Source organism: Thrips palmi, unplaced genomic scaffold, assembly GCF_012932325.1.
Source record: "Thrips palmi isolate BJ-2018 unplaced genomic scaffold, TpBJ-2018v1 HiC_scaffold_17, whole genome shotgun sequence".
Taxonomy (NCBI): Eukaryota; Metazoa; Arthropoda; class Insecta; order Thysanoptera; family Thripidae; genus Thrips; species Thrips palmi.
In genome coordinates, this window is record NW_023144626.1 from 6297128 (window position 1) to 6313266 (window position 16139).

At 44.7% G+C, this 16139-nt stretch overlaps 5 protein-coding genes across 10 annotated transcripts; 3 read left to right on the top strand and 2 right to left on the bottom strand.

Moving 5' to 3' along the window:
• The first annotated feature begins 228 nt into the window (after window positions 1–228).
• Window positions 229–2741, top strand: LOC117643507 (beclin 1-associated autophagy-related key regulator). Its single transcript, XM_034382436.1, has 9 exons — window positions 229–483; window positions 715–820; window positions 913–994; window positions 1093–1333; window positions 1413–1576; window positions 1667–1817; window positions 1903–2079; window positions 2157–2298; window positions 2382–2741. Exons 1-9 carry the CDS (start codon window positions 287–289, stop codon window positions 2529–2531), a joined length of 1410 nt encoding a protein of 469 aa, XP_034238327.1. The 5' UTR covers window positions 229–286; the 3' UTR covers window positions 2532–2741.
• Window positions 2742–2823: 82 nt separating this feature from the next.
• On the bottom strand, window positions 2824–3592 carry LOC117643512. The gene is made up of 3 exons (XM_034382440.1): window positions 3466–3592; window positions 3151–3391; window positions 2824–3079 (listed from the first exon to the last, which is right to left on the bottom strand). The coding sequence occupies exons 1-3, from the start codon at window positions 3541–3543 to the stop codon at window positions 2979–2981; spliced, it is 420 nt and encodes a 139-aa protein (XP_034238331.1). The 5' UTR covers window positions 3544–3592; the 3' UTR covers window positions 2824–2978.
• Window positions 3593–4587: 995 nt separating this feature from the next.
• Window positions 4588–6056, top strand: LOC117644112. 2 transcript variants are annotated; one of them, XM_034383337.1, is made up of 2 exons: window positions 4588–5536; window positions 5627–6056. In XM_034383337.1, the coding sequence occupies exons 1-2, from the start codon at window positions 5185–5187 to the stop codon at window positions 5731–5733; spliced, it is 459 nt and encodes a 152-aa protein (XP_034239228.1). In that variant the 5' UTR covers window positions 4588–5184; the 3' UTR covers window positions 5734–6056. The 2 variants fall into 2 exon arrangements, with proteins under 2 accessions (XP_034239228.1, XP_034239227.1); XM_034383336.1 differs by having other exon boundaries at window positions 4603–5549; window positions 5628–6056.
• A 160-nt stretch (window positions 6057–6216) lies between these two features.
• Window positions 6217–12275, bottom strand: LOC117644106 (pre-mRNA-processing factor 39). Of its 3 annotated transcripts, none has more exons than XM_034383319.1 (19): window positions 12117–12275; window positions 11220–11335; window positions 10882–10924; window positions 10647–10783; window positions 10400–10574; window positions 10145–10317; window positions 9955–10062; window positions 9752–9877; window positions 8610–8758; window positions 8404–8529; window positions 8137–8329; window positions 7947–8057; window positions 7693–7857; window positions 7476–7614; window positions 7179–7387; window positions 7040–7099; window positions 6776–6957; window positions 6539–6680; window positions 6217–6458 (listed from the first exon to the last, which is right to left on the bottom strand). In XM_034383319.1, exons 1-19 carry the CDS (start codon window positions 12157–12159, stop codon window positions 6225–6227), a joined length of 2631 nt encoding a protein of 876 aa, XP_034239210.1. In that variant the 5' UTR covers window positions 12160–12275; the 3' UTR covers window positions 6217–6224. The 3 variants fall into 3 exon arrangements, with proteins under 3 accessions (XP_034239210.1, XP_034239211.1, XP_034239213.1); XM_034383320.1 differs by lacking the exon at window positions 12117–12275 and adding an exon at window positions 11884–12110; XM_034383322.1 differs by lacking the exon at window positions 12117–12275 and adding an exon at window positions 11720–11802.
• Window positions 12211–16067, top strand: LOC117644108 (methylcrotonoyl-CoA carboxylase subunit alpha, mitochondrial). Of its 3 annotated transcripts, none has more exons than XM_034383325.1 (13): window positions 12211–12401; window positions 12719–12811; window positions 12893–13070; window positions 13149–13366; window positions 13461–13608; window positions 13676–13909; window positions 13981–14193; window positions 14291–14462; window positions 14572–14693; window positions 14773–15064; window positions 15154–15344; window positions 15440–15625; window positions 15704–16067. In XM_034383325.1, the coding sequence occupies exons 2-13, from the start codon at window positions 12774–12776 to the stop codon at window positions 15809–15811; spliced, it is 2100 nt and encodes a 699-aa protein (XP_034239216.1). In that variant the 5' UTR covers window positions 12211–12401; window positions 12719–12773; the 3' UTR covers window positions 15812–16067. The 3 variants fall into 3 exon arrangements, with proteins under 3 accessions (XP_034239216.1, XP_034239215.1, XP_034239217.1); XM_034383324.1 differs by having other exon boundaries at window positions 12212–12441; XM_034383326.1 differs by lacking the exon at window positions 12211–12401 and adding an exon at window positions 12452–12602.
• The last annotated feature ends 72 nt before the right edge of the window (window positions 16068–16139 follow it).

Below are 16139 nucleotides of genomic sequence, written 5' to 3' on the forward strand. Positions count from 1 at the left end.
TCAAGATGGTTTTTCCAGGCTCCAACAGAAAATAAAATAACAAATACTTACAAATCGTATAAAAAAGTAACTTTCCTTTGACAAGCTCATTTGTTTCAGCCAAATCAATCCATTTATACAATCACAGTTAATAAGATCATTATAGGGACATAAACATTCGATTTATTTATTGTCTTAACTAAGCATCAGTTTTGTTGTACAATCGACCAAGCGACTGATGCGCCATCTGGTGGGTCTTCAGATCAATTTTGCACAAACAAACTAGTTTTAGGAAAGGAAACAAGAAATGGCTACAAGTGGATCTGACGACAGCTGTATTGCACCTGCTGATTTTAATTTATCCTCGTTAATTGAAGACAGTACTGATGAGAGCGTTGCCAAAGAATGCTGCCCACTGTGTTTATCTCGCCAAAAGTCTTTCCATTGTACAGTTTGTGTGAGAAATGGGGACTTTGTTCTCTCAACCTCACCCATATCAGAAAGGTAGGCTTACATCCAGAGACATGAGAAAGGATTTTTCCCTTTAGTATGTCATTTGCTGTCTTTTATTCTTCTCAGCCGTCGTTCCTCTAGTAATTGCCTAAGAAGAGTAAAATGCAGTAACTGCCATATTGAGTAGCAGTCAATGGTCTTAAAATTGCTATGGTGCAGCAATTTATTTCATCGTCATTCTGATTCATTTTTAATGAATGGCCCCTTTGACTTTTTTCTCAGGTTTGCAGAGAAACAGCTGCGTCTATTAGAAGTAAGGAAAAGACGTCAATTCATTGTTGACGAGTGTGAGAAAAGACTTTCCAAGAAGAAAGAAGTAGACACTGTTGTAAGTAGGATCACCGCCATATTAAAAGTATAATTCTAAGTTTAAAGCTCTCTCAAGATGTCGAATTTGCTAAATCCATTTCAATGTTTCAGAAAAATGAAATCAATGCGTGTAGAGACAGAATTCAGCTTCTGCGCAGCCTTTTATCTGCCTCTAAGGACAGCATACGTGAAAGTATGTCATCAATTCCTGTAGCCCTATACAGGTCACAACTGACACAGGTCACAACAAAATATTTTCTGTTTAATGTGTTCCTTGTGTTTTGTTTGCAGGCCAAAGCCTTGAACAGAAAATGAAAGATGACAACCGCAGTCGTAGCCAGTCTGTTTTACCTATATGTGCTGAACGAGTGAAAAAATTGGCAGATATGGTTGTTAACTCAAAATCTAATATTAAGAGGAAAGAGACTGCTGTTAATGAATTACAAGAAAAGCTGAAAAAAGTTATTCGTAATAATGTTCCTCAACTTGTACGTTTTATATTTCCTATAACAGTTGTTGCCCCTACTCGCAGGTAAAAAATATGTTTCAATTTTGTTTGAGTAATAATTTGCGTTTAATTGACATCATTGAAACATATATGTGATTTTCAGTATGGAAGACTGTGATGATACGGTATCAGCTCTAGCAGATGCAACACGCACAACATACATTAGAGGGCGATGGGTGTTCACTGACAGTACAGGAGAATTGCAGCATTGTATTGTCGCTCCAACATTACCTGGATCTGGAAATTATTCTGCTTACAATGACTGGGGTACTGGCAATCAGCCTTTTCATATGAAAAAAAATTTTCTGTGTAATCCTGAGTAATATCAAACCTCATCTGTGTAACTTTGTTTTACAGTGGCCTCAACTAAGGATGGTGTTCCTGCTAGTGACACTGCAGAGCGTAACCCAGGTTACAACATCAGTGCTGCTTTGACTTATACAGCACAACTCATTAATGTGTTATCATTTTATCTTGATGTGCCACTCCCCTGCCAACTAAAATACAGGTTGGCAATGATCTTCAGTTTACAGGTTTAATGATTGTGTGAGCCTATTGGTTTCGGTTTCTAAATACACGTTGATTATTTGCAGTGACTTTTGTGGGACAGAACTTAGTGAGCAGAAGTTTGCAAAGAGAGTGGCTCGACTCAATTGGAATGTGCTCCACCTCTGCTTTTCCCAGAATGTTAGTCCTGATATATTACAACCCAATCACACTTTGTCCAATATTTTACATCTGCTGAATACTCAAGTCAGCGACCTGGGAAGGTAAAATTATTCTGTCTCCTAGTTTCATTTTCCTAACATTGGCTAGCTTTTCTAACTATTTTTATTGTTTTCATTAGGCAAGGGCCATTGTACATAGATCCAATGCTTGCAATGTCTGTGGAAGATCAGCTGCAAAGAGACCTTGCTCAGGCAAGTGAGGATGTTGATTCTTGTTCAGAAGATGAAAGTGACGCCCTCATTCATAAGGAATGGGAAAATGTAAGCCATGTTGATTATTATCAATAAAATTCAACAATCAAGGTTCTTCTCAAAATGTGACTTGATTTAACTCTTTTGTGCAGATACCACTGTCAGCAGGTTGTCAAGAGATTCCTCAAGGCTCTGCAAGCCTTCTCTCTCAACAGATGAGTAGCCAACAAGGAACAAGTATGGCAGGGGGTCTAGTTACAAGTATTGCGTCCTACTGGCGAGGACTTACGGGCAACAGATGACTCTCAATACTCTTACTATATTCAAATTATTTTTGACATTTGTGAATATGTATTGTTATGCAATTTTTAACTTCTGGTCAATCTAGCATGAGCCACCATGTTTTGTTTATTTTTGTTTAATGGTGCTCAATGAATCTATGAATGTGATTTAATTTCCTTCCAGAAATTATAATGCAGTTTTTTTTAAAATAAATGTTATTCTCTCTATGATGTTGATCAGGTTGTTCTCTTTGATCCATTTTAACTTACTTTGAGAAGAACAGGGAAAAATTTTTCATGAAAGCGCTCTAGATGGTTCAGAAATAAATATATTTACAGCAGAACTGCAGGTACAATAAATAATATAAATACAGTAATAATGTTTTTAACAACTGTGGCCAGGACAGGGCTGGCAAGAGGCTGTTAAATCCTGACTAGGTACATGTAGGCTCAGTCTTCAATTGTAAGTTAGACCATTTCCGGAAACAATCTTTCAAGGAACGACTGTGATGAGAAGTCACTGCCATCTTCTTTCGCTTTCCCCAGATCAGAATGCGTGTGTGTCTCATCTGAAAAACGGCAATAAAGTAAGACAAGTTCGTGTACAAATTTTCCTTGTGGAAAAGAAGAAGAGACTCACCTGAATGGTCCGGGGCGTCCACCTCCTCCACAGCAACCTCCTCCTCGCCCTGCTGGTCCTGCTCGTCGGTGTCCAGCAGGGAGTGGTACGACGGTAGTGGGTTCGGCGGTGGCGGTGGGGTGACGCTGACGACGGGGTGCACGGGCAGCGGCCCGACCGACGTGGGCTTGGTGACCTGGGGCCTGGGCGTGGTGCCGATGAGGGAGGCCACGGCGCCGATAGGGGAAGACTGTCCGTCCACCTGACATGGACATGGCATCGTCATTAGCTGTCATTGTCGCCACGAACGAACTGCAAAGTGGTTCAGCCTCTTACCGCGAGGAGTTGCGCGGCCTGCTGCTGGGCCTGCTTGATGGCGGCCGACTGCTCGGCGGCCGAGGCGTTGGGCGTCATGAGGAACAGGAACGGGCCCCTGCCGGGGACGTCCAGTACGAACGCGTCGAAGGACTGGCTGGGCGGCGCTGCGGCCGAGGGCGCCGTCGAGGGGGCCGGCGAGGTGGCGTCCACGGTGGGCCGGCCATTGGCGTTGGGGCGCGACGGGCGGGCCCCGGGTCGGCGGGTCGGGCGCGCTGTTTGGGGCCTGGGGCGCGGCGACGAGGGAGAGGGGGACGCCGTCGTGGAAGTCGGGCCTGAACCGCTTATCTCGAGGGCGGCAGCTGCCGCGGCCACGGCGGACGCGGGGTTACCGCCCTGACCACCCTGCTGCTGTTGCTGCTGAGCTGCCACGGCGGCCTGCGCAGCCTGCTGCAGCTGCGTGATGGCCTGGGCGCCGCTGCAAGGCAGACAAGGGAAAGCCGTGAGTGTAAGGTCTTATCCCCCCCCGACCGACAGTCACTAGCACACATACCTGCCGGCGGACAGGTTCTGGCCAATGTTGGTGAGCAGCGGTCCCACGATGGCGCCCACGATGGGCCCCAGTGCGGTCCCCAGGGTGCTGAGGAAGGACTGCGTGGCGGGCGACAACTGCCTCTTCGGGTCGTCCCCCTCGACGCCGTTGTCCAGGCCGTCGTCCGACACGGGGGCGTCGAGGACGTCCACGCGGAAGCTGGTGGCCGGGCCCTTGGATCCCAGGGCGCTGCTCAAGGCGTCCGCGACGTCCTGCCCCGCGCGGGCCTGCGGCGAGGGCAGTGGCGTGGCCAGGCTGCAGCCCAGCAGGGCCACCGCCACCACCGACCAGTACCTGGGCTTGGGGTGCAACCGGACAGTGAAACAGGGGGCTCCCGCGGCGCGGAGGGCGCAGGGTGGGTCGAGGAGGTACTCACCGAAGACATGTCGAGCGTGCCGCCGTGCGGCCAGGAACACCAACTTGTTGGCAGTGGCTGTGCGCGCGATGGCGACCCTCCCTTTATAGGTGCGGTTGTAACTGGTGACGGGGAGGTTCGGGCCGAGCGGGTAGCAGGCAGTAGCAGGTAGGGCTGGGCTCAAGAGAAAGGAGGGCACATCGGCGGCACCGAGGCCCCGCCGCGCCCCGGCCCCGGCCGGCACCAACGCACCCTGATTCTCGGCCCGAGCGACGACCTTGACCCACAAAGTTGCACTTCTTCTTGGCGGCCAAATCTGCGCTGCGCCCATGTCCGGTGGTCAATTGTGAATCAAGGGCGCCCTTGTCCAAATCCTCGAAAATTAGGCGGGAAAAGGGCCGTTTTCCCGGAGGGCGTCAGTTGGGTTGCCTACCTACCGGGCTGTTCTCACCAGTCATCCTCAGAGAGAGGCCACCCCGAAACGCTTCTTGATGAGGCAGCACTTTCACCCCTACGACGGAGCCACCCGCACTTCTCTTAACTGTTTCGCAGAGTTCTGTTTGGGAATTCCCTGCAGGCCAGGCGCGTGAACTCCGGCGACCGCGCGGCGGAGAGCTCCGTGACGGGACGGTCCCTTGCCGCGTCGAGTCGTCAACAACGCCGGGGGGGCCGTGGCCGTCGGTCGCTGCTCTGGCGGGGCTGCACCGATACGAGATACGTCAATGGACGGCGCGGCACTTAAAAGCCGTGGCGATCCTCCTCCCCGCCGTGCTGCTTGGTGCTTCGCAGCGACATGAGCACCATGACGGCCACCTTGCTGGTCCTCCTGGCCGTGGCGCAGGGCCTGCAGCTCGCGCACTCCATCGACCCCTTGCTGGCCAACCGCCGGTGCATCAGTCCGCCCTGCGACTACACCACGCTGGACGTGGACGGGCTCCTGCACGACGGCTTGTCCCCGGGGTCGGAATCCGTGTTCGGGGCGCGCAGCCTGCGTAGCTTGCGCCAGGAGCGCGAGGTCCACGCCCGCGCCCGCAGCCTCGCCAGCCTCCTCGAGGGGCTCGCCCCGCTGGCGGCCGCCACCTCCGACCTCCTGGCCGGCGTCGCCACCCTCGGCTTCGCAGCCAACAACCCGTACTACAACCCATACTACAACCCATGGTAATGACTTGTTCATGTTACCATTGCTGCTTCGCAGCCTGTCAGTCGATGAAATATGGTATTTGGTTTCTCTCCTAGGTATGGCGGATACGGTGGAGGCTACGGCGGTGGTTACGGTGGATACGCCCCAGGCTACGGATATGGGTACAGCACACCCTTCAGGCCATTCCCTTATTTCCGTTGAGCTAGGTTCGGTACAAGTCATGAAGCGCAGGCTTGTATTGGATTGATAGTACTAATTGCTCACTATGTGAAAAATGCTTGAGGTGATTCAGGGTAGGGGCAGTAAATAGTAACAGACTTTAGCTTCAGAATTGGTTTTATTTAAATTGATGAGAACATTACAGCAAAATCAAACTTGACAATATCCGTTGCTCACTTTCCTTGTCAAAGTAATCAGGACTAGGTCTTTACACTTCAGTAACTAAATTGCTGATAAACACCATTTCACCCTTTAATAGCTAAAATTATTGAAGCAACCTTCAGTAAAAGGAAATCTTTGTCAGACTGAAACCTAAAAAAAGGACTTGAGCTCTAGGCTACAGATTTAAAAATAGACGATATTTCCTCTCAAGTTGCTCTGAATACTTCATCGTCCTTGTGTGAAATGTTAAAATAAAAGTTGATGCAGAATATGTGCGAGAGGTAATAATAAAATGACAATGAATGAAATAATCAGTAGTTGTAATAACCTGCCCATCCCTGATTGTAACCACTGTAGCCAGTCTGTGAGTATCCCCAATTCTGATAGTTCTGGTAATCGCCAGATTGATTGTAAGCTTGGCTGTATTGCTGATTGTAGCCAGCTGCAGTTGTTGCTGTAGTGCCGGTGGTTGCTGTTGTTCCTGTGGCAGCGGCAGCAGCGACAGCTCCAGTGGCTGGATATGGTGCCGCTGCTCCAGCGTAGGCCTGAAAGACAAAATAAGACACAGTTTAGATTGATAAATTACAATTTCACCCCAGCAACAAATTGGATTTCCCTTTAATACCTGTGCATATGCTCCATTCTGGGCATAGCTTGGAGGGGGGTAGCTTGTAGCTGATAACCCCTTGCCATCAGGGTCGTTTTTCTTCTTCCGCTCCTTGACTTGTTTAAAGATGCGTTGGAATTCGTCATGGGCATTTTGAACACTAGAAACAAAAATAACAAGTCTCAGTAAGTTCATGCAAGTAGTGGGTTTAAGAGCTCCTTTGTCAAATTGATCACAGAACATAATTGACATTACCTCATGATGTCATTTCCAAAGTCTTCCAAGAACTCTAATTTGCGTTGTGAAAACATGATCTTCTGCTCTGGATCTCCATCCCTCGCTATAGCTTGGTCTAGAATCTCAATGATGGCAGCCTCGTTCATTGGGGTGCGTTCCATTTCCATGCTGACCAGTTGAAGGCTGAGACGTGTTGAATCCTACAAAGAACCATGTAAATTAATTGTACAGGTCCTGAAGTACAATAACAGGAAGGACTGCAGTAGATGAGAGTTAACATACCGGTTCAGCCTCTAGGGCCTTCTTCAAAATGCCAATGGCTTTATCAATATCATTTTCCACCTAAACAGAAAAAAAATGGATGAATATATTTATGAACAATACAATGGCATGTTGAATAGAAATGACAAATTTTACTTACCTTCCAGCAGAATCTGGCAAACTTGATGGCGGTATTAACAACAATAGTTTTGTTCTTGGAATTTGTTACATAGTGTTCATATAATTCACTAGCCTTCTCCAAGTTACCGCGCCGTCTCTCTAGGTTGATTCTTCTATAAACTATTTGAAGCATACCAGGGACAAGCTTCTCAATATGGCACAGTACTTCAGTGGCTTTGTCATAATTTCCTGGAACAGAGAATAGACAGCCCGATAAATCAACTCTCTCACATATGCTAGAAACATAGACAACGGAAGAAAAAAAGGTTCCACATACCCTGCATTTCTTCAAATTCAGACCAAAATAGATGAAGGCTAGGCTTCTTGGGATGATGAATTGTGCAAGCCCTATTCAAAACCTCCCTTATTTTTTCATTATAATCGCCCTCCTTGACACTCTGAAGGAACTTGACAAACTGAACAAAAATGAAGGAATACATCAGATTAATAATCAATAGGGACAAATCATCTGAAACAGTTGTATGAATATTTACCTTCATCCAAAATTCTTCATACAGTGCACAGGCAATAAGACAGCGCTCAAAAAGGACAATAGCTCTTTTCACTTCTCCTTGTTCTATTTCAAAGTCCAAGTACTCCTTCCAATTTTTTAACTGACATCTTTCCAATGGTTTCACATGGAAGTAAGGTCGCTTAATCTGCAAAGTAGTTGAAGACCGATAAGGCACTGGTTCAAAAACAAGCAAACACACTATTGACACAAAATGACTTGAGGCAAGGTACTCACCCCTTCTTCGAAGTTCCAACGAGCTGAGACAGCATCAACTGTTTGGCTGTGAACCTTTCTCCTGATAGAGATGATACGCTCCCTAACAGCAGTCGTCTCCTCGTCATTTTTCTGCAAATAAATGGCACCTTCCTGTAGTACAATTCAAAGAACTTTGAAGGGGAGTAAATCCAACTCTTTTGATACTTACAGCAGTAATAACTTGTTCAGATTCTTCACCAGGAGGTGCGTCCACATCTTCACCAGGAGGTGCACCATCGTCTGTGGCAGCAGGTGATTGATCAAAAGTTTTCTTCTGCTGCAGAACCTCCTGGCGAATTTTGAAAAACTCGTCCAAAGAGAGAATCTTGTTTGGAGGGTTGTTGTTAACATGTGCCTGGAAGCTACAGAATAGTCATTTGATTAATATAATTGTAATGGATAAAGGTAAAAAGATTCTGATTTCAATGAAAAGCACCTGTCAAAATGATTTGTGTAAGCCTGGGTGGGAGTGGCAAGTAGTCTGTCATACAACGCGGTTACATTTAGGAGTCTGCCTCCTTCATTCTCCCACTTGATGTAGCTTTCCCACAGTCTGTCAGACCTGTGGAGATCAAACAACCGTAAGTATACGTGCATGCACTGAATCACAGTACCCAAATATCAATTGTCCACAGTCCATACCTAAATTCAAGGCCACAGGCGTCAACTGCCTTTTCATATTCGCCCCTCACGAAGTCTTCATTATCAGCATGCTCCTTCACGCAGTAGTTGAGGTAGTGAATCCACAGGTCGACACTCAGAGGGATGGCCTTAACACCACGCTCGAAAACCTGATCACACACACAACTGTTGACTCCAACAAAAAAGAAACAAGGCCAGGCGAAAGGCTAGCTGTGTAACCACCGTGATAAAATCTGCAATGATTATCAGAGTAGATCAGTCAATCACCTTACGCTGTCTTTGGGGCACCTTCCATCCGCCTGTTGATGGCACCGAGCGCACACCTACTGCGAGGTGTGGCCACCGTCTTCGTAGAGAAGCCCATCAACGCCACCAATATTCCAAATTTTACCGCCCAATTATACATGATCTTTAGAAGATCGTGCATAGCGCAAAAATAAGACCACTTACAACTACTACCGGACTTACAACATAACTTAAGGCTAGCATAACAGGCACACAGGCAATGTAATAAGATGAGGCTTAAAATAATAAATGTCATGTACAATCAGTCACAACGGTAAGGTAAAAATCACGGTTCATCGCACACAAAAATTTGAACCTATTACCACAAAGGATGGTCTCACGTATAAACGGGGCTCTTTTTAAAGCTGTTAACGTAACCTCGGGAAGCTGCCCCTGTAGACACAGCTGTAGGAAAAAAATTTTGCCAGTGAGACAAAAAAAGGAGATATCTCATTCCAAATTTAGGCCTTTTGATTGTGAAACATTGCGACCAAAGCAGACCAGCACATTATAGTGGCTGAGATTGGAATATGTGAGATATACAAAGCAAAATAACAGTGTCATATCCCACAGGTCTAAAATTTAGAATGTGCCTGGCTATGTGCCCACAGTTACTCACTTGTAATAAATAACCCAAAATGTGGGAGGGGTGTGTTTGCTTCGTCAGTCACAGATTCCAGTCATTAAGCCCAACACACAGATGATCTAGTCACAGAAGTGACTGGACCAAGAAATTCAGCCAATACAATAGAGCAGTCACTACTTCCTACAGATGTGCAGAAAGAAGAAATTGCCTGATAACTAACCAGCCATACCGAAGATTGGAAGAACAAGCTATTTATCTACAAACACCGTACCTCTTCACATCTGTCCTTGTTGCCATTCTTCTTCTCATAGTCAGCAAACTTTCTCCAGTAGCCGTAGCAGTAGGGATAATGGGACAGGAAAGCATCATAAGCTTCCCTGGCAGCTTCTACATCATTCTGTTCACACAAAAACAAGGACGTTCAATTTGAGGTTTAGAAAATATGGGTACTTTGTACAGCAGAATAATTTATACCTCTTGGTCAACATATTGAAGAAGATAGGTCCAGCCAGTGAAATCAGCAGAATCATCCTTCACTGCCTTCCAATACTTCTCGAGCTCCGGCAAAACTTTAGCCTTGGACTAGAGAACAATTGTTAGTGAAAGAAAAGTAGGTACATAACCAGATATCAGGTTTCACAATCGATGCAGATGCACAACTGACCTCTTTGTCTTTCTTGGGTGATGATTCTGATGACAATGCAGCTTTCTTTGCAGGATTTTCTTCATTTTCATCTTCAGAGGTAGGTGAGCTGGGGTCATACTCTCCATCAACGGGCAGTTTCCTCTTGGACCCTTCCCTAGGTTTCTTTACTGGGGCTTCTGACTCATCAGCAGCTAAACCAACAGAGAGAAGAGCCATTAGAAAAATCCAACTATTGAAAATATGAGAGAAACATAAGCAATGATTCACACTAACCTCCATTGCCTATTTCAGCAGGAGCTTCCTCTTGATGCGACTGTGCCTCTTGTGTGTCCATTTCTTCTGTGGGTGCAGGTCTGGAGCCGTCCATGCTTTCATCTTCTGCCATATCACCATATATGTCCGTTGCAGCAGCAGGGGCCTCTTCTTCATAGATGTCAGTGGTCATTGTCTAGTGGAAAGCAATCCATTAGCTTCTGTAAGAACATCTTATTAGGAGAAAAGTCACCAAAACCAGTCTTACCTGATGTTCTGGTGTGTCTTCACTGATACTGTTGCTCTTCAGCTTGATACCAGCACGAAGGGGTGATGGCTGTACGTTATTCACGGATGGTGGCATTGCAACATCGTCAAGTTCAGGTACAGCATCAGAATTTCCATCTAAAGGGATAAATGGCAAAAATGGCACAAAATAAGTATAGGCTAACAGGCTAAAAGAGTTACATGAAGTGCAAAAACGAGAACACTACTTTACTTACTCTCATTGGAAGATCCATTTAACTGTTCGACATCATCATCCATCTGAAAAGAAAACATAAAAAACACTTAAGAATAGACCAACAACAAACTATGCACCACAAAATAGTATACCATTGCACTGGAAGTACCAAAAGCAAAGAGCTTACTGAATTTTTATTTTACACACTGGGGGTAGAAGGGGTCTCCAAGAGATCGACTGCATTTGCAGAACAATTTACAAAGTGAAAGAACGCATTACGCACATTCATATAGTAGAAATTAAGAAACAGACGGGTCCTGCTTAAAAGTAAAGACCAACACACTAAACACACAGTGTAAAAAAAGGAATCAAACTCACACTCTCTGATGCTGCAGCAGCACGCCCACGACGAGTTTTAGTTCCACGAGCTGGAGTTGCCGCTTTCTTACCACGTCTCGCAGATGCTCTGGTTGCCCTTGTTGGGCGAACTTCCTCTGCAACACAAACAAAGGCAATGCACTTACACCACCATGACAAAAATAATATTTCTGGACAAAAAAAATGCAGAATGCAAAATAAAAACGATCAACAGCTAATCAAAAGGCAGGCCCAAGGCGGTGTTGTTTGTGGTGGTTGGCGGCCACCTGCCGGATACACCTCCGCCTACCGGTCACAACAATGAAAGCAACTCACAGGAAGGGTAAACAATGGCTATGGGTCTACGTGCGCCGAGATCAGGCCTCCGGACGAAAGGGCGATAACAGGGCCAGCAAATTCAATCTCAAATCTGGCGATCGGAATGGGTCCCCACTCCCCACCCCCACGACGCCGAGGCGAGGCGAGGCGGAGGCGATGGCACAAGGACCTCCACAACCAACCTCAAGGCAACCGGAGCGTGGAGCGCGCGGCCGTGAACCCGGCCAGCTTGCTCCTGCAAGTCACTTCCAGCGCCCCGGCTCAGACCAAATTCAGTATAGTGGAACCGCCGAGAGAGGAGTAGGGCTGCCCATAAGAAACAGGCAGAGAGGCCTACTAAACTCACGGGAGGAGGAGAATAATTTCTGGCCAAGACACGAACGGAGGTCACGAAGAGTTGCGTAACGTCTCAGCACAATGCCCAAAAGTGGGTAGAAAACGCAGGCGCAGGCCGCCCGCCGCAAGGGACGCGGCCCACCCAGCGTCGACGGAAGTCTCAAAAATAAAGGCCCCAGGACAAACACCACTGCGCAATTGGATAGTCGTGGACAAAAGGAGTTAAAATACGTCGGAAAATACCTTCGCCGTCGCCGATAAGTTCGTCTTCGCTTCCTGACGCCATTTTCGGGGATTCTTGAGTGGAGCTTGTGTTAACAACGGTGGGTCCGTTCCACCACAGGACAACGTGCGACGACGGACCGACGGACCGCGTGCGCGTGCCGCCCGCGGTCGGAGGCCGGTCGAAAAATTTCAACAAACGGCAACAGCGCCCGCAAGCAGCGCCATCTGGGAGCCGCGCTGGGAACTAGTGATAAGCTGAGCTGTCTGCTTGTTTTTCCCTCGGCATGTGTTTGAATCGGCTGGGCAAGTTTTAACTGATTGTAACCGGGCAAGAGCGACTCAGGCCAGTGATTCCAGCTCAAATATCATTATTTATGTTAAATTTAATCATAGTTTAGAGTTGACATGGACATAGCTTTAAAACAGTAGAGAGTTAATGCTAGTCATCTCTAGCATCCTCATAAACTATTTTTGATTTTGTCACTTTTACTTAAAATAATAGAGGTAACACTTAAACTCGCTATCATAATGGAATTTAGAGGAGTTGTAAATCATAAATAAAATTTGCCTTGTGACATGTTGTCAGATCAGATACCATTTCAAAGTTTGTTTCGCAACAGGTGTTTGTTCACAATCTGCCATATCAAACAAGAGTCGGCAACAGCAAGCCATATCATGATTTCGTTTATCTACCGATGCATTCGGCCGAAATGGTAAGTTAATAAACACTTTCAGTTTTTAGCTTGCAACTGCATTTTTGCTTCTATTATAAAAAACTTATTAATTTACATTAGCCACCAAAACGTACAACAATATCGCTGTATCGGAACAAAACATAGAGCCATTGATAAAGTTCTTATTGCCAATCGAGGCGAAATAGCATGCAGAATAATGCGCTCAGCTAAACGTATGGGAATGCGTACTGTTGCTGTATATAGTGATGCAGATGTAAAGTCTATGCATGTAGCAATGGTAAGAAAATTGTTATTTTCTTTAAAATAGGTAAATTTTAAATTTATTGTCTATAACTAATTTTTCTCTCTTTCAAAGGCAGATGAAGCTTTCAACATTGGCCCTGCAGCATCACAAGAAAGTTACTTAAGAGCAGACAAAATTTTGAAATTAGCTGCAGAATCAGGCTGCCAAGCCATTCACCCAGGATATGGATTCCTTTCTGAAAATGCAGAATTTGCTGAGCTTTGTGAAAAGACTAATGTCACATTCATTGGACCACCAGCCAGTGCTATTCGAGATATGGGAATCAAAAGGTGAACAGAATTAATTTTGTGTGTGGCTTATGAGGTCTAGCATCACCATAGTTAAAACCTTTTTTCCCCCCACAAATATGATAAAATCTATTAGCACTTCTAAAGCTATAATGGATGCTGCTGGAGTTCCTGTGATTCAAGGATACCACGGAGAAGACCAGTCCATTGAAAGACTGATGTCTGAGGCCCAGAAAATTGGTTATCCATTGATGATAAAGGCAGTTCGAGGGGGTGGAGGGAAGGTAATTTCTTTCTAATATTCGTTGCTTGCATTCTGTTCCCAAATTTAATTTCCCACTTTTGTCACAGGGTATGAGGATAGCCCTATCAGAATCAGAATTCAAATCTCAGCTGGACTCAGCTAAGAGGGAATCTATGAAGGCCTTTGGTGATGATGCAGTTCTTTTGGAGCGCTATGTTCAAAAACCTAGGCATGTTGAAGTACAGGTATTTGGAGACAAACACGGTAATTATGTATATTTGGCTGAGAGGGACTGCAGTGTCCAGCGTCGGCATCAGAAAGTCATTGAAGAGGCACCAGCTGTAAGTATAGTGTCTAGAAAATGCAATTCTCTTCTCTTTCAAAATCTTTTATATGATGCTCTATCTTGCAGCCAGGCGTGTCGGCTGAACTTCGAGCCAAGCTGGGGGCTGCTGCTGTAGCTGCAGCCAGAGCAGTCAATTATGTTGGTGCCGGCACTGTGGAGTTCATAATGGATTACGTTTCCCTCGACTTCCACTTCATGGAGATGAACACCAGACTGCAGGTGGAGCATCCAATCACTGAAATGATCACTGGCACTGACCTTGTGGAATGGCAGCTCAAGGTAAGGCATACATTTTGTATTTTACTGTGTTAATTTTGCCTGCGGTATTTTTTTCTGTCAGTCCTATGATGTTTCTCATGCTTTCTGTTTTTGTAAGGTTGCTGCTGGAGAGAAACTGCCTCTGACTCAAGAGCAAATCCCTGTTAATGGGCATGCATTTGAAGCTCGTATTTATGCTGAAGATCCTCAAAATAATTTTATGCCTGGAGCTGGACCGCTTCTTCATCTTCTGACTCCCACTCCTGGTTCAGATGTTCGAGTTGAAACAGGTTGGAGTATTTTCTCATGTGATCATTTCTTTCCTTTTTTCGATTTATGAGGGACTTCTATTGTTCCTACCTTTTTGCTCATGAACCTACTTTTATTTAAATTTATCAGGAGTCCGACAAGGTGATGAGGTGTCAGTTCATTATGACCCTATGATAGCCAAATTGGTTGTATGGGGAAACAATCGAGATGAAGCTCTGAGGAAGCTTCACACCAACTTGTGTGATTATAATGTAATTGTTACATTTTGTCCCATTTTTCTGGTTGTTTAAATGACCAATGTGTCTCACTAATAATATCCTTCTTCCTAAGATTGTTGGTCTGGAAACAAATGTCAATTTTCTTATGAATCTATGCCAACATAAGGAGTTCCAGAAAGGGAATGTCCACACCGGATTTATTCCTGAATATCATGAGAATCTATTTCCAAAACAAAATGTTTCTGACAATCTTTTAGTCCAGGCTGCATTTGCATCTGTTCTCTGTGAACTAAATGATGCTATTGTCGGTACTGTCCAAAACAATGATTTTTCTGACAGTCTTTCTGGATTTCGTCTCAATCACAAATTGAGCAGAAAAATAAAGCTGTTGGCTGGTGGACAAGGTTTGTATATCTCTGAACTTGCAAACTCTACTAATTATGTTGGAAATTAAAAAAAAAATTTAATATGCGCCCTACTTTCTTGATTTCAGAATATGCAACTGAAGTAAAATACAATTCACCTCAGGACTACAAAATAAGTGTAAATGGTGGAGATGATTATATTGTTTCTGGGTGTCTCATAAAAAATAATGGTAAACTTAGTCTAACTTCTTCAGTAAATGGGCACATGAGCAAATCAATTGTTGTTATCGCTGAGAGGGACATATATTTGTTCACAGAAGTAAGTTCCTTTGAGTCTTTGAATATTTTTATTTTGGTGTCTCAGTGAATAATGAATTTCATACTTTGATTTTATCTTTGTAATTTGCTTTTTAGAATGGAAAATTTCAATTCACTATCCCAATCCCGAAGTTTGTGAATGAGCTATCAAAGGAAAGTGGAGTGAAGGAAGGTGCTGCTATTTCTCCTATGCCCGGTGTAGTGGACAAAGTATTTGTCAAAATTGGTGACAAGGTTGCAGTAGGGGATCCTTTGCTGGTCATTATTGCTATGAAAATGGAAGTAAGTAGGGAAATACTGCTAATTTATTCATCAGTCACTGAAACACACCCTAAAAGTGCTCTTCCATGTTCCTTTTAGTATGTCATCAAGGCTCCAAAGGATGGAGAGATCGAGAAGATACTATATAACCCTGGGCAAAATGTTCGTAAAAATGCATCACTTGTCCAATTTGTTGGAGATGAATGATTTTTCCATTTTTTAGAACTATGCATTTTAATCATGGTTGAGTGTCTTAATGGATCTGATTCATGCTGATCATGGCTTTTTTATCACCTAAGGTACAAATTGATTTGTTTTATTACTGTATTACTTTCTTGAGTTTGTTGACTGTCATTTCCTTCAGCTATTTTGCCATTTTTCAATGGAAAGTGTGTATCTGTTGTTATTTTTTAATTTAGACTTTGTCAATTAAATAAAAATTGTTTTTTTATATTGTTGAAAACTTGGTTTGTTGTTATGGCTCAGATGGGGGCCAATCTTGACTGTTTCAACTAGGTGAGACAATTTGAACCAC